Below are 25,983 nucleotides of genomic sequence, written 5' to 3' on the forward strand. Positions count from 1 at the left end.
AACGGTCATGAAAGGTTAAATTCCTTTTATTTTTCTTTTAGTTTTGCACAATATCATGAAGTTTACCACAATGATGGACCACTGGATCCAACAATGGAACTATCCAAGCATAGTCTTGTCGCTCGCGCCGACAACTGAGCAGCGAAAGCAGGTAGCTGCAAAGCCCGCAACTTCAGCCAGCCTACAGACCGCTGTTGCCGTAGCAGTTTTAAAAGCCAACACCAGTCTGATAAGCTAGCTGAGGAGGTGGGAAGTGGTTTCCAGGTGTGTATATGACTGAGCTGAAGTTAAGACATAACCTGCAGTGTTTCAGGCAAACCCAATTTCCAAAAGGGAAATTGGGTTTGCAAACCAAACCTACATATCAAGTTAATCCCCTTTGACAGTAAACACAAAGCAATTTTGCTCTCTAGAATAACATTGTCAAAATGAAAAAATAAAGCTTCAAGTATCTAACTTACCTTAAAGATGATTTTTTTTCTTGAAGGAATATAAACACAAGCTTTATCATGACAGTTAACCTCTCCTGCCCCACCAACAGCTCTTGAGCAATAATTGTTTATAACAAAGCACACAGTTTGTGACCTACAAGAGAATTCAAATAATGACTTTGAAACAAACTCCATGAATGACATGTTTTATATACATGATCCAATCAAAGGTCCATCCTAGTTGTACAGAATAGAAATGGAGCTAGTTTGCTGACAGTATAACGTCACCATACAAATGATACTTCCTTTGTTTGATTCAAGTTTACTTGTCCACACAGACCATTAGAATACAAATACATCTGTGTGTATGCTCAAAAATCGATAATCAAAAATGTGCAAACCATTGATAACACATTTCATATCAATATTGCTTTTCCCATGTTTTATGTTGACAATTCCAGGGACAAAAAAAAAAGGACTCAATCAATTGTAATAGTCTTGACAGGACAAAATTGGATAACTAAACCCTGAACAGACCATCTTTACCTGTTAATTTGGCAGCACACTGTACAAACAAATGAAAAGCCATCCATACGTAAATGTTACAAAATTAAATAAAAAGTTAAGAACTATATTCAAGGGAAGTCGAGATTTCCCATCTTGCATAAGGCATAGCATCTGATGGGCACTGCCCGTACGCAGCAGTCAATACCAAACCGCGGCTTTCCTTTTGAGGTCAAACAAATAGATTAATTTAATATCAAAGTAACATACAAATCAGCAGGAAACCAGTCAGACAACACGTCGGGAAAGAGAAATGAGATGAAGAGCCAAAAAAGGGACAAACAAAAAAACTCATGTTCGCAAAAACCACACGCACGCACATACACACACACACACACATGCGCGCGCACACGCACGCATGCACACCCTAATAGTGCCTGTTTGAGTGTTCAGCCTCTTCAGAATGGATGAGAGTGAGGTTTACTTGTAAGTCGTAAGTGGCTATGGCTGAGTTGAGGATTCTCAGCAGCAGCAGAAACAGTCACTCGTTTTTTATTTTTGTTTTTAAACAAATTTTTCTTTACTTGGTCTTTTCCTCCAAATGCTTTTGCTGCTGCAGCCGCTTAGCATAGCTCTGGGCCATAGAGTTGACGATGGAAATGACAAAGTAGCAGACCATGACCAGCACCACCTTCTCAAACACCCACGACAGCCAGTTCTCGTCCTGGAAGCCCACAGTGGAGAGTGCGGTTATGCTAACAGCAATGGCAAAGTCACAACTAAACTGGCTGATTTTTACAACTTCTCCTGGAGATTATTATTACTATTTTTTTTTTTTTTGAATGTAGGGCATGGGCACAAGGGAAGCTGTTTCGTAGTTTGTAGTTCACTCAAGTACACTCGTATATACCCATTCCTAATTTCAAGAATCAAATTAAAATTGATTTATAAAGACATTAATGCTTTGACTTAAAGATGAGAAAATGGATCCCAATGTTTTGAGCCAATATTCAAATGGTTCTACCATAACCTTTCAAAGCTTTTGTTGCGTTAACTTGTGGAAAATTTAGAGACATATAAATATAAATACCAATGTAAAGCTTCTAAATTTGAGTTAACCCACTCCCAAACAAACAGTATAGTATTAGACTGCTCTTACTGCTGTGGCAGTTCCTCCGGCGTGGTGCAGCTTGTTCCTCTGTGCCTCCAGGTACTGACTGAAGGGCTTCTGGAGAGAGGGTCCAACTTTTGGCACAGACCTGAGATCCCACAGTCGCCCCAGAAACAGGGCAAAGAAGGAGAGGAAAGAAAGGACAAAGGAGAAAAAAGAAGCATGAAAATGACTGCTTACCCTCTAGAAGGACATTTTCTTTGATGCGCAGCCCCCTCCCCTTCTCCCTCTATCAAAGGGGGCCTTTCACTCTGTGAGTGCCTTCTCATCCAACGGGGAAACAGCGCCCTGGCAACAGCTGCCATCCTACATGTGGGGCTCTGCCTTCCATCTGACTGAAGCACAAAGCTCCGCACTCCTTTTATACCCTTCAGCTCTCTATAGGCGCTTGTGTCAGCCCCTTCAACCAGGAAGTGAGTCGACATGATGTCATCACCTTTACCACCAGGGCAGCCTTCTGGGTGGAAGGACGCCTAATCAGGGTGTGCTTATGTCCTTATTAGGCGAGGTGACTGGCTCATCTGGGGATGGAGCGATCATAGTAGGTGCCTTTTTTGTATATTGTCCTGTAAAGGTATTTTTCAGGGGGCCTTTTCATAGTAGTCATGCAAGAAACACAATGACCTTTGTCTCAGTCAGACGGCGTCTCCCTGTACAAATCTGGCACGGCCTCTGCTCAGGAAATAAAATTTTCTCTGAACTTGACCAGAATGAGGACAGCACATGAGACAGGTTACTTAAACGCATGCCGAGAAGGGACGGGATAACTGCTGATTTTTAAGGAATACCCAACCAGCCTGCCTTGACTTGGTCTTTGTCACTGGTATGATAACAGATGATCCATACAGACATCAATTTAAAAAAACAACAAAAAAACAGCGTCAGCACTGAACAATCATTTACACACATCATAGCGAGTCACCAAGTAATAGGAGGATTTTCATGGGAAATGAAATGTTTTATCTCAAAGAAACAACCGGAGCGGTCCCAATCCAGGTCCAAATAGTGAGTTTAATATTGAAAATTATAACTTAGGGAAGACACCCCCCCCCCAAAATCAACATCAATCAGTTGCGTCTTGAATTTTGTGAACTTTCACCTACAACTATCTTTAAGTCTCCAAACATGAATTCTACCTGCCCGACAAACCGACATTCATCTCTCGTATCTGGGAGATCGGGTTTCTCACAGTGCTGAGCAACTTGTGTCCCTGTCTGCTGAACCTAGTGAGTCACATTAACGTGTTCTGATAGGACTTCACATGCCCGACCACCAATGTTGCAAGTCTATAAGACTGGCAAAAGGAAAAACCAAAAAACCAAACCCATGAGAGTGTGTGTGGGGGATGAAAAATGCATGTGTGTGACCTCAACGCCTTCAGTAGGGAAGGCAATGCAAGGTTCGATAAGCTGTGAAATATAAATGGTTACATTACCTTCCAACCAAAAACAATGAAACTTAAGTTTCTGTTGTTTTTTTTTCTTAAATTAATGACTGTCAGTTAGTCTATCAGTCACACACACACACACACACACACACACACACACACACACACACACTTACCCAATGAGTAACACCATTTGCTCCACTATGTGTTTGCTGAAGGTGATGATGACAAACAGCTTCTGTTGAGAGACAAGAAAGACAACCATTTTTAAAGCAGCGAGGGAAAATGGGGCAAAAATTGACAGTGTGTGTTTTCCTTTGTTTCCATTTTAAGGATTCGGGCCCAATTTTTTTTTCCAAAAATGAGGGGCAAAGACGATAACCAGATAAAAGACCGGGAGTTTATACTGGAGGATTTGAATGGTCAAGCAACAGCTGTGGGGAAAATTGATGACAGACCTGCCACAAACACACCAATTATTAAAAAAAAAAAAAAAAAAGCTAAACGTGGCAGCGATAGGCTTTGCCAGGCTTTGCAGGGGGTTTACAATGCGGCAAAAGTTTGCGTGGGTGTGAGGGTGGTGGAGGAGGGGGATCATAATATTCTTCTCATCCTGAAACTGATCAGATTTTGAAAGAGCGTGACCCCCCCGCGGACAATTCCAGACAGGATATGACACGTGATGTCCGATGTGTGGGGTGGGGGGGTTACAGGCTGCTGCACAGACACAAAAAAAAGATAAAGTCTCAACCCTTTCGATGCCTTTTTGCCGAGCTTCATTTCCTCCCCTCATGTCTACCTTTTCATGTCCACTCTACATCCTCCCCCGACCCCTGCTGCGTGACGGCCTCCTTTGAAAGGCCCTCGCGGTGAGATCATTGGCTGGTACTGCCGAGAGATGGCGGTTTTAGTTTTTAGAGTCAGAGGACTCACATCCCACCCGCAGACAAACGCTGTCTCGGCTTATATTAGTCACCGGTGTCGAAGACTCAACAAATTCACTGCGTAATTAACTTTTTTTTTTTTTTCTAGGAAGACTTCCTTCTCTTAGTCTGTTTATACTTTGATACTAAAAAAGTATTCTGAAGCTTAAATCAGAAAAAAGGAACCCCCAGCCACGCACTCCCTCCAGAGCAGAGCAGGCAGGAGTTTTTCTCAGTGCCGTTTTTTTTTTTTTTTTTTGGACAAACAGGCGAACATTATCTTTCGTATATCCTAACGGGTTTGGCATACAAAATTTTAAAACTGGTTAATTTTTTTTTTCTAGATCCAGGGCTCCTTTTGTGGCTGACCTGTATGTGCATCTTGATGATTGCTTTCCCGATGAGCGTTGCACCGAAGAAGGTCCAGAAGGGAACCAGAAAATGGCCGCATGTTATCCCAGCCAGGTCGAAGAGGGGATTTGGGATCTGGAAACACACACATATTTCAACAACTGTTGCACAAAGGCTGTCGTATTTGAATGATTTAAAAAAGTAACCATGAAGTTTCTTTGTTTTTTTCTTTTCTGAATGAAAAGTGTCTGACTGCAACTTACTGAGGCACAGGCCAGGATCCCAAAGAATCCTACCCTCTGCACCATGTGTTGGACTCCCAGTTTTGCTCTGGTGACAAAATCCTGAAACAGATTTTTTTTTTTAACAAAACAATGGTGATGTACTTTGGGTTGTTTTCATCATTAACGGTCACGTGATGTTGAAAACCCCATGGGTACTTATTACAGTTGGACAAATGGTACAGTCTAATACCTGCAATTTCCAAACCACTAATCTCCAATTAAAGAGCACTTTCACACCTTGTGGTTTCAAAGCACTTTATGCTGGAACACACACACACGGTAGAACCTGTGGACAGGTCGTAGGCCCGTAGAAAGGAGTCGTCGGGAATCTGACCGCCAACCTCCACATAACCACATAGACTTTTCAATGTCAATTCCTGTGGTTTTTATGATGAGCTTGGCAGCAAATTTAGGATTTTACATTTATTCCCGGTCATCAATGACACAGAGAATTTGGGCCAAATCTTTTTTTTTTTTATACATCGTAATGAATTTCAAATTTAATTTTTTTTGTCTTTCATTGATATGAATGAATTAAGCATATAGTTGGTGATTATTTGCATTTCTGGGCCTAAAATACCAACTCTCCACATGCTTCAGTGATGACGTGATACATTTATTTTAAGTTACGCACTTCTTCTTTGGTTGGGCTCCCTGACCCTGAATATTGATGAAGAAATTTCCACTTATTAAAAAAAGGCACCCCTTTATATACACACACAAACAAACCCATTGAATGTATGAAAAAAAATATACATATACACACTATAAAACATATAAAATAAGTAATAGGAAATTGTCTTTAGAGGACCTATACCACCATCCTACATCCTTAACACATTCCCAAAGCTCCAAATGTCATGTGAGTCGGCTAAGCCAGCTGAGAACGAGCAAAGAACAAATGAAAAATAAATAATGGATTGAGAGAGAAAGAGAGAGAGAGAGACAATGTACACCAGGTTTCTAAGATTTCCGTCCTGCTGACTCAGCATCTGATCTCAGCAGTCTACAGTCATGTGAACCTGAACGGTCTGTCATTCAAATTAGAGGCCACTGAGAAGGCAGAGGGAATACGGGGGGTGGGGTGGGTGAGAAGCCTGAAGCATGATTAAAGGGGGGAGATGTGCTCAGGGTGACTCACCCACGCAAAAGGAGATTTACTGGAAGCGTGAGAGGGGAGGAACTTCGCTGAAGTCACAAGACACTTTGAAACCAATCACCAGTCAGCGGTGCCAATATAAAGGTAAAACCAAATTAGATAGGATGATAGCTTAACGGGGCGCTGCATTAGTTTGGAGTCAAATACAGAGATAGATTTGAAGCACAGGACCTGCGCGGAACAGAGAGGCGTATACTTGGGACAAATCAGATTACAAAAACAAGTATTGGCCTGTATCTTGTCAATGTCTGTAAATGTGGAATTCAATTAACAACACAGTGTCCAATCCAGGTTAAATTAAAAAACATCCATGTTTGTATATTTGTGTATATCCAAAATAGCAAGAAATGGATGTGCCATCCAAAAATTGAAAAAGAAACCCCAAACAACCAGGCATGAAGAGGTGTTGCCTATGTGGCTAGAATTTTAGGCAAAGTAGGCATTTATTTTTCTATTATCAATATCTTGGTTGTTTTAAAAAGTGTTGTCACTTCATTTTTTTCCAAGGGATCCTGTGACAATGCTGTTAAACCAAGTTTTTTGTGCCAAAAAAAGAAAAAAAAAATTCTAGCGTCAGGTGCGAAGATAATGCTTGATTTTCATTTTCAGGTTAACTCCATCAATATTATATTTGAACTCCCGTAAAAAGATGTGGCTTGTGTGTGCGGCCCTGACCTGTGCGCCTTCAGCCTGCTCAAGCATCTCCTCAAACTCTTCATAGTCTTCATCTTCAGGATCAGCTCCAGACTGCCGGGCAGCTCGGGCCATAAAGTATGGAGGCAGCTCACCGATGGCAGTGCCAGCACCCTGTAAACACGTAAGCACACGCACGCACGCACGCACGCACGCACGCACGCACGCACGCACGCACGCACGCACGCACGCACGCACGCACGCACGCACGCACGCACGCACGCACGCACGCACGCACGCACGCACGCACGCACGCACGCACGCACACACACACACACACACACACACACACACACACACACACACACACACACACACACACAGATCAGCACTTGTGGTTCACCTTTTGCGGTCTCACTGTATGGCTGATTTTAAACTTTACCTAATTTTATATTGCAGATTTTTCACAATACCACAAGACCAGGCAGTATAAATTGATTTTTATATATTCTATATTAAAATTCTATTTTATGGTTAAAATAATTAGTACTACAAATAATTATCATTTTCAAGGGTGGCAACCAACCAGAACATGGTGTTGTGTATCCTGGGGTCTGATTAATTTAGCGACCATAGCATCATTCTCTGCATCTTCTGTGCATAGCATGCTTTCAGCATCTCGCCATTTCAATTTGTGATCGCTACTATTATAATTGTAATTTATCCTTTATTAATCCCCGTGGGGAATTCGTTCTCTGCAATTAACCCATCATGGATGAACCATGAGCAGTAGGCTGCCGTCCAGCAGCTCTAGGGGAGCAGGTAGAGGTTCAGTATCTCGCTCAGCAACACTTCAACACACTAGGAGAGGTCGGGAATGGACCCAGGAATGTTTGGTTCCAAAGATGATTGCTCAACTTCCAGCGCCTAGGAAGGGTTAGGGTTAGTTACTCTGCATCATTGTGAATTATGTGTGAATCATGTGTGAATTATTTGGGAATGTTTTGAATTAATTTCAACCCCTACTAGGACTCCTAGATGCTTGCACCTTCAGGGCATCTGCACTTAACATAAGTGGCAGAGAAAGATGCCACCATAGTTGAAGTGCAACTTCTCGAAATGTTAAAGCAAGGAAGAAGCTTCACTGCTGTCGGCTGCCATTGTGACATCAATGACTCTTCGGTCCAGTATGTGAAGGGGGGGATGACGTGAATGATGCACAGGTTTGCACCCAATTGCACCAAAAGTTTAGGAAAAGATGGTGGCGTTAATTGTTACCTGTCTTGAAATTGAATTCTTGATATAACTTTGGTTGCTGAACATTGAAAAGCTCCCCTCTACTAATTTTGTTAGGGAAGGGCAGTTAAAAAGCAGGTAACCCTTTATTGTGGCTTGGTACTTGCTCCTGCCCTGAGAGCCAACGCACAGTTGTTATTATTTTCAAATATATCTGAAATGTTGTCAGACGAGCATTGTTCTCTGTTGTGCATCAGCACAGCTAAAAGGAGCAAATGACTGTTGGGGTTTTATTTACTTATACCCAGTATGTTGCTTGGCGCAATATTAATTTGTGTTTGCAGTGGTGAACTTTGTTCACTGAAAACAGTTTTCCAAAGTGTCTCCAAGTCCACGCAGTGCTATCTACTATGATATCATGCAGGTTTTTCAAATGCCGTACCAGTGAAAGGTCACTTGCTTCCAATTTGGTATTCATCCTTGCCCATCCTAGTGCAGAGATTTCTCCATATATTTCAAAAGGCATTATGGAGTCTAGATTGTGAAACCCCTTTAAGTTCCCTCCTCATCCTTGAACTTTAAAAGCACAATCAAACTCACCCACATGCAGGCCTCCAGGCGGACCTTTGACAGGATTGAAAATAGAGAGATGCTGTCCTCCATCCCTCCACTTTGGGGACATACTATCTTGTCTGGGTATGGAGGCTCCGGAAAGTCGGTTGAACCGCACTCGTACGCTGCAAGCGTTACTGATGCTATGTGTGGACCCTGAGAGAGAGAGAAAAAAGCAAGAAAGACAAGTATTCTGTCAATCGTGAGACATGGCAAGACATTTCATTACAAATTAAGGAATGGTTTATATAAATCAATGTCCCTCTTTATTCATACAAAAATGTATTCACTCGTGGTCATTTACAAAACTTTTCGCATACATACATACATACATACACACACACATACATATATATACACACACACACACACACACACACACATATATATATATAAATAAAAGCTCAAGCTTTGGATCTCAGCTGCATTAATCAAATCTCGGAGTTAAGATGTTTACAGAAATGCTCACAGGTACGGACAGAAACAAACAGTAGCTGAGTCACATAGACAGCTGGGCAGGTAATCAATGCTGATTGTACAGATGTGGCTAAGCCAGAACACCTGGCTGCATTAACAGCGCACCTGTAACTACAACACAGCAACTCCATTATACTCCCTTAAGAAGGAAGAGACAACACTGACATTAGACGGGTTGCACTATTACATTGTGTTGACTGCAACCGCTCCATACGATGGCTGCAAGCACTGTGCAATGTTCTTCATTTTACATTTCGTTTCAGCTAAAGAGTAATAAATTACCTAAAAATAAAAACGTTTCTCTTTATCATGTGACAACATTTTAAAAGTTGTTTAGAAAGCGGATTACATATAAGGAACGTCAAGGTTGTCCTCCCCAAAATTTCTTGATAAGTCAAAGAATGTTGTTTAAAACATGTTTAATAAAACCCGAGGTGAACTACAGATTTGGATTTCTTCCTCTTTCCTTTGAGTTATTTCAGTTCTCACCACAAACAAGAAAAAGTGACATAAAATTTTGGTTATATGTTGGCTCCGATGTTGTGTCACAGCCTCTCAGGGCGATGTTTTTAATAGCTGGCCTTAAACATGGGTTAAATAATGATGTGATAAATCATCAATTAAAACAAAACTGACAGTCTGGGGAGGGGGGGGGGGGGGTGTGATCACAGATCTCTGGTATCTGGGACAGCGGGGAAGCCCCTTTCTCTAAGAGGTTCATTTTTCTCTCTCCACTTACCATTCATTGAAAATTGTCTGGCTGATTCAGCTTTTCCCCAGATATAAATATATGAATCTGACCATGTGGATGGCAACGGAGATAAGCTCCACACCAACTTTGATCTTTCATGGGATGTAAGGGTGTCATATTGGGGTATCAACTCTGGTGTCCTTTGTCTCTGCCAGGGGAATTTATATCCCCGTTGATGTGCACACACCTCCATTGATAAAAATTAACATTTTATTTCAACAGTTCAAGGCGTGTATTTAGACCCAAAATTCAAGTGTGTCAGTTACTTGTGGTGCCCCTGATGATGTGACAGGTAAACTAGAATGATAGATATAGCAATGCGGCAGTCTAAGAGCAAACAGTGGTGATTCAAACATAAATGCGTTTTTGAATAAAGATTTTCACAAAGACAAAAAAAAAACCTTTTAAGAAAATAATAATGAAAGGAATGTATTTTATGAAACAGAGATAAGCTATTCTTCTAATTAATACTGCTTCAATCATTCTGTGCGACTACATAGCCTAAGGTACCCCTGTTCAGCCTGATGTCATTTTAATGGTGCTATACAAGTTGATGTCACTTGCAATACCTTACAAATCAGCCTCTTCTCCTCAACAAAAAAGATACTTTGCTTTTCTTCGGTCCAAATCTCACACGGCTGTTTCAAGGCACCTCTAGCCGAAAAACAAATGCTGCATTATGAAGGCATATGCACAAATCTACAATATTACCTTTAAGCAGCAGTCCAGCTTTAGAGGAGGAATTAAAACTGTTGATTTGTCTATTTGGATGAATATCTGACCCATATATCCTGACTTGACACACATACCTGGAAGGGTGGGAGCAATCTTTACTCCTCAAACTGCATTGTCAAAGAAGAGACATTTCATGCAAATCACACAGTTTAAGAAAATTTGTGTGTATAAGATAATTTTCACAACTAGAAATCCTTGATTGATAAGTATTCAAAATCTTATTACATTTACAAAGAAGTAGGTATGATATCTGCAAAGGAGTAAGTCTAGTTCAATGATTAGTAACTTACCAAATAGAGGAGGAAGGTGTGCAGACCAGTTCCAAGTCCCACTGATGACAGAATCCCTAGACCCACCCAGTATGCACACCACAGGAACTTTTTCTCCAAGTACTTGACATACTACAATAAAAGAAAATCATGAAAGAGGGAGACCAAAGGAAAATGTCAATCGATTATGAGACAATTTTGATTTAACAAAGGGTTAGAAGAAAAAAAAAATCTTCAAATGCAGTCATACAATTTTATAAGACAGAAAAAAGCATGAACATTAATGCTGTTACCAAGAAAGTCTGTGCGTGGAAATGGTTAAAAAAAATATTGATAAAAATATAAATATTTCTGACATATATGAATTAAGACATTCACGGCCAGTTCTGGTACAGGGGATATAACACAATTTACCGTTGCTTATTAGTTGGCCTTTGTGTCAGTCAGTGAAAATTTTTTTCAATGGCACTGCATCCAACTCTGATTACAAATTGAGCAAGCGAACTGGAGCTGCATTCTATTTGAAATAACAACATATACGATATTAATCAGATATTTGTTAAGAAAATCAGGAGAAAAAAGCAGATGTTTTTTGTTTATTTGTTGAAAAAGAATTATGAATTAGAGTAGCTGGAATTTTTAATTGAAAAATGTAAGCCAGAAGAGCAGTGTAATAAGAGAGAGGGAAAAACTGATAACAGTAAGCTTGATGAAAAGTAAGATGAAAGAAAATCTCAAATGAAGACTTAGCGACTTATAAAGCGAGGAATAAACAATTCAGGCACATTTTGAAGATTACTTATAGAGTTCCTATTTAGATGTGTGTTTATGACTGGAGGCTGCCTCTGCCTGTTTCATTCAAATACAAGCGACCCATTATGGAATGGGAGCTACTGTTAACAGAGCATTCAACTTGATACCATCAGGAACAAAGGTTACATGACAGCAATGTGAACCTCATTAACGTGAACTCTATTCTAGACTGATATACTTACTTACCAAGCTGTAAGCTTGCTGACACTGCAACGGTGTTGATAATTAACAGCAATGGATAACAAAAAAAAAAACAACATAATACAAAACAAACAAGCCTTACTTTTTGGTGTGTTCCCTCAGTGGAGTAGGCGAAGGGGAAGAGAGAACCTAACACCAGAACTAAGAACACTAAACCTCGTCGTTGCCAGAGCCTGAACAAGAAAGCAGAGGATAATGATTAGGTTGAATGAGAAAAAATGAGAAGCCATTTTGAGGAATGTTGAATTGTCTTACAAAATTGTTGACTGACATTCCAAGTGCCCATTTATTCATGCAAAAATAATGTCTTGAGTGTGTCCTGAACACTTAAAAGTCATTATGAGTGTCACAGTTGTACAGAATGTTATTTTTTCCAATATTTATTTTCACTTCCCGGGCAAGGAGTAAAAGAACCACCCACGAGAAGCACAGTCAAACAGGTTTTTTTTTACAAACAGAACATAAGACAGAAATAGGAATCCCGTCTCACTTCAGAGTCAACTCCTTTAACTTCACGAGGGTCTCTAAGAGGAAGTAATGAAGTGTGGTAACAGGCCTTCTCCATAACAGGAGAGACAGTCGCTCCTCCTTGTCTTTCTGTCGCCTCTCTTTTGCTGATGTGTCTGTAGAGCAAAAGGAAAAGTAGTCGTCATCACAAGCCTCAACATTTATATCTACATCCACCGGCACACTCTGTTCGTCCAGTATGGTTATATCCATAGTACACATTAAGAACCGCATGCTCGTATCAGCCTCTACAGCGCGGCGATTGGCATCTTAGAAAAACTTGAGCGATACAGATTTACGACTCCTGCGATCATACACGTTCTCTGTTTACCAAAGGTTGTGCGACCAAAACTTTCACGGGTCGTTTTAAAGATGAATCTAGGCTATTGTATTGGTCCTTTGAATTCACGAGGAGCATAACGAACCTGAGGATCTGCCATTCTGCTTGTCTCTTGCTCCTGCTCGTTTCTGTGGTTGATCGCAGCTGGATCCGTTGGCTGACATGATATTCGCCGTTTAAAATAACGGACAGTCTGGGGAAGAAAACACACAAAGTAATAAGTTGTCGTATTTCATTCATGTGCTCCCTACTATTTCACTTCCACTCGAGGCCGAAAGTGTTTGGGATTCCTGCGATTAAACTTGGTAAGGTACCTAAAGAACGTCTACAAATGCTAGCACTCCAAAAATACGCCAGCTAATTTCATTTGAGATACATTGGCTATTTGAAATACAAGCGATGGCATAAATGAAAACAATGTTGTTACAAACTGCCTCAGCATTCTGACCTCAATTAACCTTGGTGTCCGATAGTTAGGTCAGTGTGTGCTAAAACATGATGCCAAATGCAGCAAATCACCCCTCACATGCTAGCCGGTAAACGACAATGCTAATTGCTAAGCTAGGGACGTTGGAGATTTGTCCCTGGCGACAAGGCTTCGAAGTATTTTTTAAAAGGTATACTTGACGGTAAATAACCCAAAACATACCCAAAAGCTAAAAGGAACAAAACAATGCCACACCAGAGCATTTGAGCAGGAATTACAGCGACATTTGATAAAATGAAGTGACAGTCGTACCTCTCCTGTCTTCTTTACCCGGAAACAGAAGCCGGAACTGTCAAAACGACATGCTTGTCCTCACCGATTGTCATCAAATATCCATGAAATATGGCTGTTTTTGAATCAACAAACCAGAAAAATATTTTTAAATAGATACTGATTAGTTATATCAATATTGTACTTATATTATCTCAACAGAAGTCAGTCCCCGTTGGGTGGTCTGTATCGCAATTTTATTCTGAAATTATCGTGAAGACTGGTTACTTCCGTTAGTTCATTTGCACGATCCAATCACCGGTTGCCAAATTTTCCAGTAAGACAAGTTCAGTCGCCAAACTTATCGCAATACTTACTTGTACTGAATCGGTCCATTTCCAACAACAAATTGAAAAAACATGCACTTCATGAGTACTTCATGTCCTATGTGAAAAATAATGGTCGGATGCTCGGTGAAGCTCACCTACAATGTGTTTCTCAATCCTCTCCGACACCGAGATGCTGAGTTACATTTGCAATGCTGAGCTCTATAGTGACAATATCAAACAATGAGCATTTTACATGTATTTTATTGAGCAGCATACAAAATACACTTTTTTACACATCTGCCCGAACATTCAATTTCACATTAGAATTTTGACAAAAATTATAAACATAGCTCTGCCTAAAATATAATATTTACATGGTTTTTAGCATTTTTCAACTGAACAACAAAATTGGATAAGGAAAACAACGTCAGTGTTCTTCACTTACAAAAATAATGGTGCAGATGTTACAAAGTGTCTTTACATATGAACAGAATAATTCTGGATTCATCAAACTTAGTCAAATATTGACTAATGAAAGGTCCTGACTCCTCCAATTTAAGACATTAACCCAGGCGGTTAATGTTTTAAAATGAAACTACAGCCCGCGGGCCACATTTGTCCCGTTGGTCTTTTAAATCTGGCCTGCCAAAGATTGGTACAGAATTCATACATGATGTGAATGACTGAATAATTGGATCAATGAATGTGGGAGCTCAAACAGGAGATTATTTCATTTTTTGGAGCTACTTGAGAACACTTGAGTATTTTCCTGAGCTGAATGACACAGATTGGCTTTGTGGTATAGCCTTTACCGTGGACATACTGAATTGAGTCGGACATGAAGCTACAAGGGAGAAACTGATTTGAGCATGAAATGCAAGATAATATCAGAGTCTTCAAAACCAAGCTGGTTTTTATTTTCAAAGCAAATGTCAGACGAGTCTGATATGTACTGAGCAAATGCGTTTTTTTTTTATATGCATCGTATTTTGTGGTGACCTGGCCAGTTTGTCAAATTTTAAAAGTCAATGTGGCCCCTGAGCTAAAAAGTTTGCCCATCCGTGCATTAACCTATTAAATCAAAGTATTCAATTAAATCTCTGCATATTTTGTGTACCACTATCATATATTTAAGAACTGGGATGAAGAGGTTCAGGGTGTCATGGTTGCTCTACGGCTGTGGCCCCCAAAGGGATCTTCTACACATCTCCGCCATTATAAAAGGAAGTCAATTCAATGTCCCTGGCAAAAGAGAGATTGTACAGCTTATGAGGTTTTAGATAAAGTTGCTAAAGACATCCATGGCCACTTGTGTAACAGATGGCTTGCTCTATTCCTGGCAAGTAACTTTCATAGTTAAAGCAGTGCCTTTCTGGTGGCACCTCTGGTTTTACTCGTCATAGTGCAGTGACGACAGGAACTTATCCACATCCAAGTCATGGGGAAAGCAATTTTCAAGTTTCTTCTTTTCCTGTGGATTAAAATAAATATTTAGAATCATATGGCAAAATGAAAGCAAACAGATATCTGACAATTAAGCCACATCAATTATTGTTACATTGACCAAGGCAACAACATTATGTATATATATTTTTTTTCTCCAGTTTGTTCAGATTGATACCCTTTTGTGGCCATAAGCAAGAATTCAGCTGTGGGAGGCTATTGTGAGTGGCATCAAACACAGAGTGGGTGATATAATTTTGAGTCCTTCTCTGACCAACACAAAATGACGGATTCATTTACAAGTCACCCATGACACGGTCATTTGGGAAAATAGAATGCTGATAATGAGATTTTAATAAATGCAAATCTGTGTAAAGACTTTTGGTATTAAGAACAGTATTAAAAAATGGACAAAAGAAATGGAGTGTGTACTCACTTTGTCTTTCTTTTTATTGGAAGACTGTTTTGACTCCTTCTTGGCTGGGGGGCTGGTGATGGGAGAAGCCAGCTTGCGCTTCTTTGAGCTTGGAGGAGACTTTTTCCCAACTCCGTCCTGACGCAAGCTGTTCTTCAGAGGAGTTCCTGTCCTGGCAATGGCTGCGCGTGAGAGGATCATTAGTGTATGGGCAGCCATACTGACACTGTTTTCACTCCCTGCCTCACTGGCAGGGCTACAGGTGGGGACGTCCGGAGTGTTGGGAGGCAAGGTGTGCTTGGGTGTTCCTTCCCCATCCATCACCTTCTTCTGACAGGAAGGCGTCCTTGGGCAATCAACGGGCTCCTGGCTACAGCCACTCGAAGGGGTTTGGGGATTAATACTTTCTGAATTGCCCATGATTGGTCTCTTGACAGATTTCGCATTTGAATTGAGTCCCTGGATGTCCTGAAGAAGCTCTACTGCTTGTTTGGCCAGAGAGCTTGTCTTTGGAGACCCCTTTGTAGCCTTGGGTTGGGAATTCAATACTGGGTCAGATGAAGATGGAGAACTGAAGTCCCTGCCTGTGGAGGACGAAGATGTTGACTGTTGTTGATGCTCTTGCAAGCTGCCTTTCATTTCATTTTCCTTGTTGGCTATCACGTTCGACGTGTTTTGAGTACTAGGTCTCTTTTCTGTGAGCCCTTCGCGCAACTTGCCAGAGCCTTTTTCTGTGGGCTCTCTCCTGCTGCTCTCATCTTTTTTACTCGCTGACCTTAATTCTGAATCACAGGACAGTGACCGAGAGCTATGAAAATCTGTAGTTTTTGCTTCATGTCTACCTTTGTCGGAAGACTTTGATCTACTTCTCGACGGGGAGTTTTTCAGAGGTGCGGACTGAAAAGCATCAACCCTGGTAGTGCTTGCACTTTGCAATTCTTGGTTGTGGACTTTATGATCCTGTTTGCGAGGATTCTTCTTTACATCTTTTTGTTGCTGTTGTAAAGGCAGGGACCCCTCTGTCTTTTTCCCTAACCTCACACCTGTCTGGGGATCTGGTGAGCACACGGTTGTCTCAATCCTCCGCTTGGGCTTATTCCCACTGAGGATAGTTGGTTTTGTTCGTGACGTCATCTTTGCATTCTCACTCTCTGTCCCTGAGGTGTATTGTGGTGGCAGTGTGCTTGCAGCTTGAGGTATGGCTGATCTTGCGGATTCAGAAATTGTCTCTTGTACGTCTGCAGAATTGTCAAACCGTAGAATTCTCCTGTGGTTGGAACTGGGATCCTCCACATTCTGTGGACCTGTGTTTTCAGTAGGAAGGGGTTTCATGACGTTCCTTACTAGATTATGAACAGCACCTGGAATTCAATCAAAATGAGTTCAGGGTTCGGTAAAACTGTTAATTATCAAATAGAACAACAACATTTTGAAACACAAATTAAGGAGCAATGTTGTATTGTTCTTTCATTTCTTAATATAAATTCCTTGAAACTCTGCAACTTACCACAACTTGTAGATGGTTGAACTGCTTTTGTGGGAGGCTTGGGTCTGGCAGTTTCCTTGAAACTCTGCAACTTACCACAACTTGTAGATGGCTGAACTGCATTTGTGGGAGGCTTGGGCCTGGCAGTTTCTGACTGCTGTCTCGGCACTGGGTTTGGTAAACTAACAAGCTGCAAAAACAATACAAATCAGAGCCATTGGGAACAATAGTCCGAAAAAGTGGGATGATTTCACTTCAGGGTTGCGCTCGAGAAAAGCTCACAATGTTTTTCATGATGGGGAGATTTAATCGTTTGATGACCCAGTCCTGACAAGACGTATGTATTCGAAACCCTGGTATTAGAATATAGCACACCTTTATTTGTGTCATAGTGGGGAATTTGCAAATGAATAAGCGGAACTGTGAATTTTCTGAACAAGTGGCCAAAAAAATCAGCACAAAAATCTAAAAAAAATTGGTTAACATTCTATTATTCAGCAGAAAAATCTACAGATTGTCAATTCGCAACTAGTAAACCAAGTAAAAAAAAAAGTTACCTGATTGGTTACCATCTGGACCTTTCCCAAAGTGTTCTGTCCCATAACTGACATGGGAAGCATCATGGGCTTGACAGGTGAGGGTAAAAGGAATGCTGACCCTATGAGTAAAGGACAACATTGATTTGCTTAGATTGAAGTAACAACAACACTGAGTTGACAGTGACATGTTCAAAAATGGGCAGAGCCTTAAATGTGAGCATATATTCATGTAAAACCACCTTGTGTTTGTCAGAGTTAACAGTAGCAGCATAAGCGGTTTACTTGAGCATGTAAACAAAAATGTAACTCATTGCATTTAAATGCACAAACTTTGAAAATTGGTGTTATTTCTTACCAGCTGGGAAAGCTTGTGACTGAGTTGCTGTGGTCACACTATACTGGCTGTTTGTGGACAAAGGCTGTCCCTTTGACACACCAGCAGGGAGGAACATCTGTTTGGTCTCAGAATTTGCACCTGGAGTTTCGGTAACAAGGAGGTAGCTGGCCGAGGCTCCTTGCAACGTGGGGTTAGCCGTCTCCAGGGGAAGCTGAATTATGTAGCTTTGTGGAGCTTGTGAAGTCCCCACGAATGTAGGGCCACTTGCTGGCCCTGCCACGCCACTGAAAGGATTAGCCTGTGCCTCTGAGCTTTGTAGGTCACTCACTGCAAGTGCGGCCTCATCCAAGTTGGCTCTTGGTAGGCAAGTGCTTCCAGAGGGTTTCACTGGGGGAGAAAGGAAAATAGTCGGCACCCTGTCCATGGACATGCCAGAATTTTCCTGATGCGAGGCGGTGTTGTTGGGAGAATCCTCGTCCTGGTTCTCGCTGATGATTATCTTCAATGAAACAATGTTGCTTAATTCAGCCGCAGCCTTGCTCGGGGTGTTGTGGTTGGAGGCTGCAGAGTCAGACGTGGTGACGCTTGGGTCACAGAGAGGTATTGTTGTGGGTGAAGATGTGGATGTGCCCGTTAACGCTGTAGGAGCAGCAGCGAGAGAGGAATATGAAGAACCACACGGGGTTGTGTTTGGTGTATTGGATGAGGACATTACAGCAACTGCAGCTTTAGCAGTAGCAGCTAAAGTATCAGAGGAGGCCAATATAGAGGACACAGATTCAGTTGTTGCTGAGGGAGAAAGCACTGGCTTATTTGCTCCTCCACTGCTTGACGTAGAAGGCAGATCAGTAGACGATTCAACAGGAGACACAAGAGCAAGCTGATTACTCAGAACTGCAAAAGGCAGTTCTTTAAATCCTTGTGTATTTTCCTTTTTTCTGTCCACATTTGAGACCAGTTGTGTTACTGGGGTGGCAGGGGCCACAGATAACAGAGCTGAGGCTGATTCACAATTGGCTGTAGAAGCTGTGAAACTGTCCTTTGCCACAGGCCCCTGGCCACCTAGGGTTTCTGTGGTATGTGAAGTAGGGGGAGGCGTGTCCAATAATCTATCGATATCCATTGGTGTCTCACCAACAGCGTCAGTGAAAATTAAACTATTCTCTTTTCTGCTCGAGCCATCTGGGGCAGATGAGAAACCGCGTTGCTCCCAGTGGTTAACGATAAGGTTAGCTGAGCTGTTTTCAATTCTAGATGCCCTGCCGCTTGAGCAAAGAATTGTTTTCTTTAGAAGAGTAGTCGTGGTTGCTTTTCTCATCTTGCGCTCTTGAATGGCTTTCGTCTTTGCAGTGGTCGGTGAAGACTCGGGTTTCAAACCTACCAAATGAAATGTAAACTTGAATGATAGGCATAGCTGATGGGCATTTACGACAAGCATGACTTTAGTAGGAATATTTTAAATTTGATTTTAACGAACAAAAATTTCTTTGTTTAAGAACAAGTCGGTAAGGTGCTGTAGGCTTCAAGGTGACACCAAATGGTTGTGATTTATGAGTGGGCTGAAAAGTTAACAGTTAAGACAATTTATATTTCATTGTATTTCTTATTCTTCCTCCTTTCTACTATTATCTATTACTGTTATGTTTTTACTTGAAACTCTGGCACGACAATTTCCTTCGGGATAAATAAAGTTGTTCTCATCTCATCTCATCTCAAAAACAAACAAAAATGTTAAGCTGCTGAGTTGTGTGTAATGGACTGAAAGTACCTAGATCCTCATGCTGAAAGTTTTCGACAATAGTTGTAGCTCCAGCAGTATCACTCTCTTCTGGGCTACCGCTGACATCTCCGTCAAGTTGCTCCCCATCATTTAATCTGGTTTTATCTGCAGAAAAACATCATACTTTCACAAACTACTATTAAAATACCTCAACATATGGCATCTCGCCATATGCAACAGACAAAATGAAGACAAGTAGATGATTAATTACTATAATCGAAGAGGTCAAAAAGAGCCTGAAAAGCCGGGTCGGATTCGGTTTGCTCCAAAATGTCATGAATGGCATCATCACTCATGTGTATTTCCCCCTGCAAAAGTATATAGAAAAAATAAAAAAATAAAAAATAAAAAAATGAATGTCAAATATTAGTAAAGCACTGGAAATAGTGCTTATTAGGTTGAGAATACTGCAACATACTTCAAAAGAAACATGAACGGATATCATCTGTGCATCTCAGTACCTGTAATCCTAGGATTTCATCTATTGACTGGTCAGCTTCCAGTGTACTTGAGGGGGGCTTTGACGTTTGCGGGGCTGGCTCACTGAGGTAAAACAAAAACAAAACAAGCGGGGAAAAAAAGAAAAAGAGCATTTCAAAACTATGTTGCACACATTTATGTGTTTGTAAGATTTGCACTTGTACAATGTTTAAAAGGCTCAGTGCTTCAGCAAAACCTACTTTGCAAGGATTTTGTTGATATTTTCGGCAAGCTTCTCTTGTAATGACCTGTCTCCCAGTATCTTGTCGCGTGCATTTTGGATCACAAGTTGCTGTGGACAGACACATTTGTTGAAGCATAGGAATTATTGAACTCCTTTCATGTATATCACTTCTGTTGCAGCAGCTCTGGTTCCATCTACCCATTCGCACAAAGAGTTTGAACCCTTCCAAAGACTCAATCTTGACCCAGAGTTAAAAACAGTCAAAAAAAGTACGCCTGATTTTTGTTTTTTTTACGTACAGGGAAGTTCTCATTGACAACCTCTTCAGTCTGTGGCTCGACGGTTGAATTACTGACAGTCACAGCAGGCTTGCCAGCACTGCTGGACACTGTCAGAGCACTGCATCTTTTCCTGGGAGTGTCCCTGAGGGCAGCAGAGGAAAAATTCTAAAGTCGATGGCCAGCATGCCTAAAACAACACGGACATCTATTGTGCATAAAAAATAAGGCTTGCGGGTGAAGAACTGCGTTTTTTTAAAGTAATGCATTCCATCAAAGCATGCCACAATTTGAAAAGCAAATGTGAAACTGAACTGACTGACTTCAGAATGCTTTTATAATTCAGGGACCAAGTGCTGTGTATCCTTGCCACAGCGTGATGTTGCACTAGGGACACGCAAATAGAGCTCAGAGGATAAAGAGTAACATGTTACCATTTCCTTCGCCCGGGGGACATAGGGCCTAGATTGGACCGCAGTTCTGAGACTGGAATTTGTAAAGGTGAATCCCCTGTAATGAACAAGCAGATTCTTACATATAAGTTGAGATCTTGATATCAAAATATAAGAAACTATTGTGAAAATTTGTATAGTCAAACAAACTATACATAACTCTTTATAGAACTCTTCACATAAATGGAATCATTCTTTAAAAAGAAAAAAAAGCTGTCGAGGTTTGCTCTATATTAAACAAAAAAATGAGTATCTTATAGCTACTGGGCTCCAGACTAGGTTTTTTTTGGATTTTGACTTGAGGCGAAACAGATGTCAAATATCAGATAAATTAACCGTCAAACATTAAAATAACATCACTACATCTTAAAGTATAACAAATCAGAGGTCAAGGCCATTTCATATCCAAAATGCCATAAGAACATTTGTTTGATGGGTCGCACATACATACAGTTTTTACATACATATTAAAATATGCACATATACACACAAACACATTATATATATATATATATATATATATATATATATATATATATATATATATATATATATATATATATGTGTGTATAGAGGACCACCTGATACTTACTCAGGGATCGGCTGACGTCTTGGATCTGTAGGTGTGTGCCACTGCCCGGAACGGCTCTGTCGCTCACAGGAGTTGAGTGGCTGAGGACTGAGCTGGTCTCAGTGACAGAGGAGCAGACGACACTGCCGGCTGATGTCACAGTCAAAGCCCGCTGTCTTGCCAGGTTTGCCATTCCAACACGCGACCTAGCTGTGAAGGTGATGCACAGGTAAATTCATTCCCGCTCTTAGGGACCCGAGCAAACATCTAACTCCAAAAAAAACACATACAAGTTCTTCATTTCGAAGTAGAAGAAAATTACACTCAATGACACAAATAATGTATTTTCATTGTAGTTTGGATACACTGGCTTATATAAGAGATCCAACCTTACTGCATTAAGAACAAAACAGCACTGTTATCAGAATAAATTTCTGCATAAGGAAGAGTGTAAATTATACTGACTTTTCACTGACTTCTGACAATTTATTCTCTTTAGATTTCCATGTAAGTATGCAGTTTCCTTTAATCAGCGTTGCTCTCAGAAAACCAATGTCACTGTGATTAGTCTAGGATTTTTTTTTAGAGTTTTTAAAGTCTTTATGGCTGTCTCCATAGTTTAGCCACAGCTGGATTTCATTTCAGAGTATTGGTGCCGGTTTAGAAGAGGCCATCACCTGTCTACGGCCAGATATGGTAGTGTAGTATGGGGTAGAGAGGATGTCTTTTACGGTCCCCAGGGAGGATCGAGTTGAAGAGGCTAGTGAGCACAAAAAAGCTAGGTATGCTGAGATGGCAGCAGAGGCAGAGCAGTGAGGTTGGAGGACTCAGGTGCAGCCTGTAAAGATGGGCTGTCATGGGTTTGTGGCAAAGTCCGTCGTTGCTCTACTGACTGAGTTGGGCATTCACAGCCGCAGCATGAAACTTGCGGTTAGTAACATGTCTAAGGTAGCAGAATGAGCCAGTGAATGGTTGTGGCTGAGGAAGTACAGTAGTTGGGGAAGGTCCCTGAGGAAAGATTGTTTACTTATGGATCAGCTATGTAGCATGAAGGGGGGTATTTCAACAACGCTGGATTTCAATGTCAAGCCTTCTTGAGGTGTCGTGGGCCTAACTCGATAAAACATCGAAAAAGGAAAGTGCCCACTTGAAAACTCCAATGATATGCTTCAGGTTGCTGTTGTAGGTAAGTGGTGTCTGTTTGGCAGGATGTTAGCCTGCTGGTAGCTTGCTTGTTTGTTATAGATAGCATCTCTACAGAAGCTCTACTGAATTGCGCTTCTCGATGTGTTTCACCTAGGATCTAGGCACAAGGGACAGTAACACATGGTCCTCTGTATTAATGAATGAATCAAAGAGCTAATAAACAGGGGAGCAAGAACTTTTGACCCGTTTCATTACTCTTGTCATTTTTATTAATCTAAGATTTCAGTCAAATAAGACTGATGAATAAAACATATTGACAAAGCACCAGAGGGGAAGTCATTGTGTGTATAGCAATGTCTGAGCGAAGTAGCTGTGTTGAAAGGTCTCAGGTTTGTGAGGGCCTGTGAGATGACTAACAAGATGACTAGATGGCTAATCTCAGGTGGGTTTGAACCATATTCTCTGTCCAACACTTACCCAGATGTAACAAACTCTGGATAAGCAGTAACATAAAGGCTCCACTCAAAGAAAACAAGAACAATTTTAAAAGTCAGGAAATAGGGCACGGCTGAAAGCTCAAGCAAGGGAGCTAAGTAAACACAAGCAACAAAAGGTCATGGTTTGGTATGTAATGTTATGTTATTAAATGAATTATTCAAATTCAACAGATCTGATTAGGCACCAGCTCCCACTCATCTCTATCTTTTGCAACACCCCTAATATTAACTCCCTACCTCAATATTGAAATCTTAAATAGCTTTTAACCCAATTTGCTAGCCTTTCCCTCTATACAATCCAGGGGGAAAAAGTTGGTTAGACTTGGATCCTGATGGCATCAGCCCCAGGCTCCCAAAGTCCTGTGCACATCATCTGTTGAACACTTGTGCGCTCTGATCCTGAAGCTAATGAAGCCTCAACTGTGAAAAACATCCAGTGTTGTAACTGTGCCCAAGATCGCACCCCTTGGACCTCAGTTGCTACAGACTGGTAGCTCTTATATTGCCATGGCTGGTCAGCCCTTCTATGGACACATTTCAGCTTGCCTATCTCCCCTGACGATGCCTGGGAGCACTGTGTAAATCACATTTGATGGTTTCAGCGCAATACAATTTGAGCTACAGAGGGACAAGCTGGGATGTGAAGGAATAGATCACCGCCTGTACTTTGGACTATCACATAAAGCATTTTCAGTATTTGAGAACGAAGAACTGTGTTCTTGACATGATCTGCTGTATGGTTTGAGAGAAGAGGATGCTGAGGATGGGGTTTGATGGAGGTAGATGATTCAGTGAGAGAACGGCCAAAGAGAAGGGAATCTGCTGTACACAACTTTCTGGGACACCTTAAATTACTCAGGTTTTCGTTAAACCAAGTATTCTATACTGGCATTTTATCACAGTCTAAACTGCATAATTCATCCACCTTCTTCTGCTCATCCTGCACGCAGGGTTGTGGGGGATGCAGGAGCCTATCCCTGCTATCATAGGGCGAGAGGCAGGGTACACCCTGGACAAATCGCCAGTCAATCACAGGGCTTGCATAATTCTCTACTGTGATTTTTTTTTTTAATTTCTACATTTTGGTTGTTTCCTTGTACAACAGTTTTTTTTTATCTGTGTCATTTTGTCATATACAGTATAATGATGTGGGATTATGTGTGTGTACACAAACAATGTACATCCAAGCAAATTCAGCAGTTAAGTGAAGTGCGTGCTTCAAATGTTTTAAATTCATGAACATTTTGTTACTTGCCTCTCTGGCATGCTGATGTAGCAGGAGAATTCTGTAAAGACCTGAATATAAGAGAGCACACAAATTATCTCAGATTAATACAAAATACTGAACTATGCAGTTTTGTAAAGCATCAATCATACTCCATTCTGGATGAACCGGTTACAATAAATGATGAATTTGAATCTAATTACTTAATCTGCTTAAGCGTAAAATCCAGTTTCTTCCACAGTGAGGTCATCACGGCAGGGACTTCATGACAAGTCTCTGTTGTAATAAATAAATAAATAGAACATAAACATTATGATTGTGACTTATAAAGATTAGTAAGTTACATCATGGATGACAACTGTAAAGGTAAATCTCACCTTTAGTTTTGGCAGCCATATACTCATTCAAGATGGATGTCAGACCTTTTCCAAATATGGACTATGAGAGATTAAGAAAACAACAAAACAAAAACAAATTGTCCGTGCATGGAAGTTTTTTGCAACTTGCATTCAAATCTAATTTTTCAAGAGTAACTTACAAATACACAAGCAGGAACAGCACCATCTCCAATTGTATGTTCAGCATATTCTTTCAGATTCGGACTCTCGTGAATAAACGCCTGGCTCGTAGCAGACAGTCCCTCTTCTTGGAGGTACCCTGGTGAAGGACACCAACCGATACCGGGTTAGCTTAATGCGGAGCGACACTAAAGCCCACCGGGCAGCCGAACGTTGAACGTTGAGCCTCGTTTGACGGTGACTTTTATGGATTGTGAATAGGTTCGTGAACAAAAATCTTGCTAAGCGCCCGACCCCGTTTTGCAGTTTAGTTTAACTGTCAGCTAATGCTACAGCTAACGTACAACTTCTACACGTCTCTGTGTCCAGACTTACCCAAAACAAGCCGAGCAACGTCGGACGGCAGCAACATGACTGCCTGTTGGTTAACTTGAAAGACAGTCCTGAATAATTATCTACATGTTCTGTAAAATAAAGTTACAAATGTATACCACTACGGATCATCAGCTGTATTGTTGTGAAGGCAACGTCCGCTTTTGAGGCATATCAAAAGGCGGGGAAGTAACCCGGAAGTCGTGTATAAACCTTCCGAATGGGGTTTTGTTCATTGTAGTCCGGCCCGAAATGTTACGCTGCTATTTACCTTATAGCTAACGGCAAATACATATAAAAGTACAATTAATTAAACGCAGCTTTATAAAAATGACATATTTATCATCATATCATCGAACACTGCGATGCGTTTTGTTGTTTCAATATTCGCACGAAATATTCGAACTCAGTCGGTTCCGGCCACGACCAGGAAGTGACGTCAGGCACATT

At 41.0% G+C, this 25,983-nt stretch overlaps 2 protein-coding genes across 3 annotated transcripts; both read right to left on the reverse strand.

Moving 5' to 3' along the window:
• Window positions 1-621: 621 nt before the first annotated feature.
• Window positions 622-13,710, reverse strand: vmp1 (vacuole membrane protein 1). Of its 2 annotated transcripts, none has more exons than XM_086164597.1 (12): window positions 13,524-13,710; window positions 12,870-12,977; window positions 12,428-12,560; window positions 12,020-12,110; window positions 10,945-11,055; window positions 8,680-8,847; window positions 6,886-7,017; window positions 5,031-5,111; window positions 4,786-4,902; window positions 3,670-3,731; window positions 2,095-2,194; window positions 622-1,659 (listed from the first exon to the last, which is right to left on the reverse strand). In XM_086164597.1, exons 2-12 carry the CDS (start codon window positions 12,946-12,948, stop codon window positions 1,516-1,518), a joined length of 1,218 nt encoding a protein of 405 aa, XP_086020723.1. In that variant the 5' UTR covers window positions 12,949-12,977; window positions 13,524-13,710; the 3' UTR covers window positions 622-1,515. The 2 variants fall into 2 exon arrangements, with proteins under 2 accessions (XP_086020723.1, XP_086020725.1); XM_086164599.1 differs by lacking the exon at window positions 13,524-13,710 and adding an exon at window positions 13,434-13,520.
• A 343-nt stretch (window positions 13,711-14,053) lies between these two features.
• Window positions 14,054-25,688, reverse strand: npat (nuclear protein, ataxia-telangiectasia locus). Its single transcript, XM_086164690.1, has 17 exons — window positions 25,537-25,688; window positions 25,182-25,300; window positions 25,021-25,081; window positions 24,847-24,919; window positions 24,674-24,714; window positions 21,797-21,985; window positions 21,187-21,262; window positions 20,774-20,897; window positions 20,491-20,582; window positions 20,272-20,353; window positions 20,022-20,118; window positions 19,799-19,915; window positions 18,049-19,407; window positions 17,712-17,812; window positions 17,176-17,344; window positions 15,690-17,029; window positions 14,054-15,281 (listed from the first exon to the last, which is right to left on the reverse strand). The coding sequence occupies exons 1-17, from the start codon at window positions 25,571-25,573 to the stop codon at window positions 15,201-15,203; spliced, it is 4,158 nt and encodes a 1,385-aa protein (XP_086020816.1). The 5' UTR covers window positions 25,574-25,688; the 3' UTR covers window positions 14,054-15,200.
• Between the last annotated feature and the right edge of the window lie 295 nt (window positions 25,689-25,983).

This window comes from Fistularia commersonii, chromosome 18 (genome assembly GCF_037954325.1).
Source record: "Fistularia commersonii isolate RoL2024-O1a breed Wild chromosome 18, RoL_Fcom_v1.0, whole genome shotgun sequence".
Lineage (NCBI taxonomy): Eukaryota > Metazoa > Chordata > Actinopteri > Syngnathiformes > Fistulariidae > Fistularia > Fistularia commersonii.

Bases quoted from the DNA above. Each gene is read 5' to 3' on its own strand.
- vmp1 (XM_086164597.1), bottom strand. From the start codon at position 12,948: ATGTCAGCCAACGGATCCAGCTGCGATCAACCACAGAAACGAGCAGGA. The intron at 7,018-8,679 runs GTGAGTTTGATT...ACGTGTTTACAG, and splicing joins GCCTGGAGGCCTGCATGTGG to GGTGCTGGCACTGCCATCGG. The intron at 1,660-2,094 runs GTAAGAGCAGTC...GTGGGCTTCCAG, and splicing joins CCGGAGGAACTGCCACAGCA to GACGAGAACTGGCTGTCGTG.
- npat (XM_086164690.1), bottom strand. From the start codon at position 25,573: ATGTTGCTGCCGTCCGACGTTGCTCGGCTTGTTTTGG. The intron at 25,082-25,181 runs GTAAGTTACTCT...AATCTCTCATAG, and splicing joins CTGTTCCTGCTTGTGTATTT to TCCATATTTGGAAAAGGTCT. The intron at 17,345-17,711 runs GTAACTTTTTTT...TTGTTTTTGCAG, and splicing joins TCCAGATGGTAACCAATCAG to CTTGTTAGTTTACCAAACCC.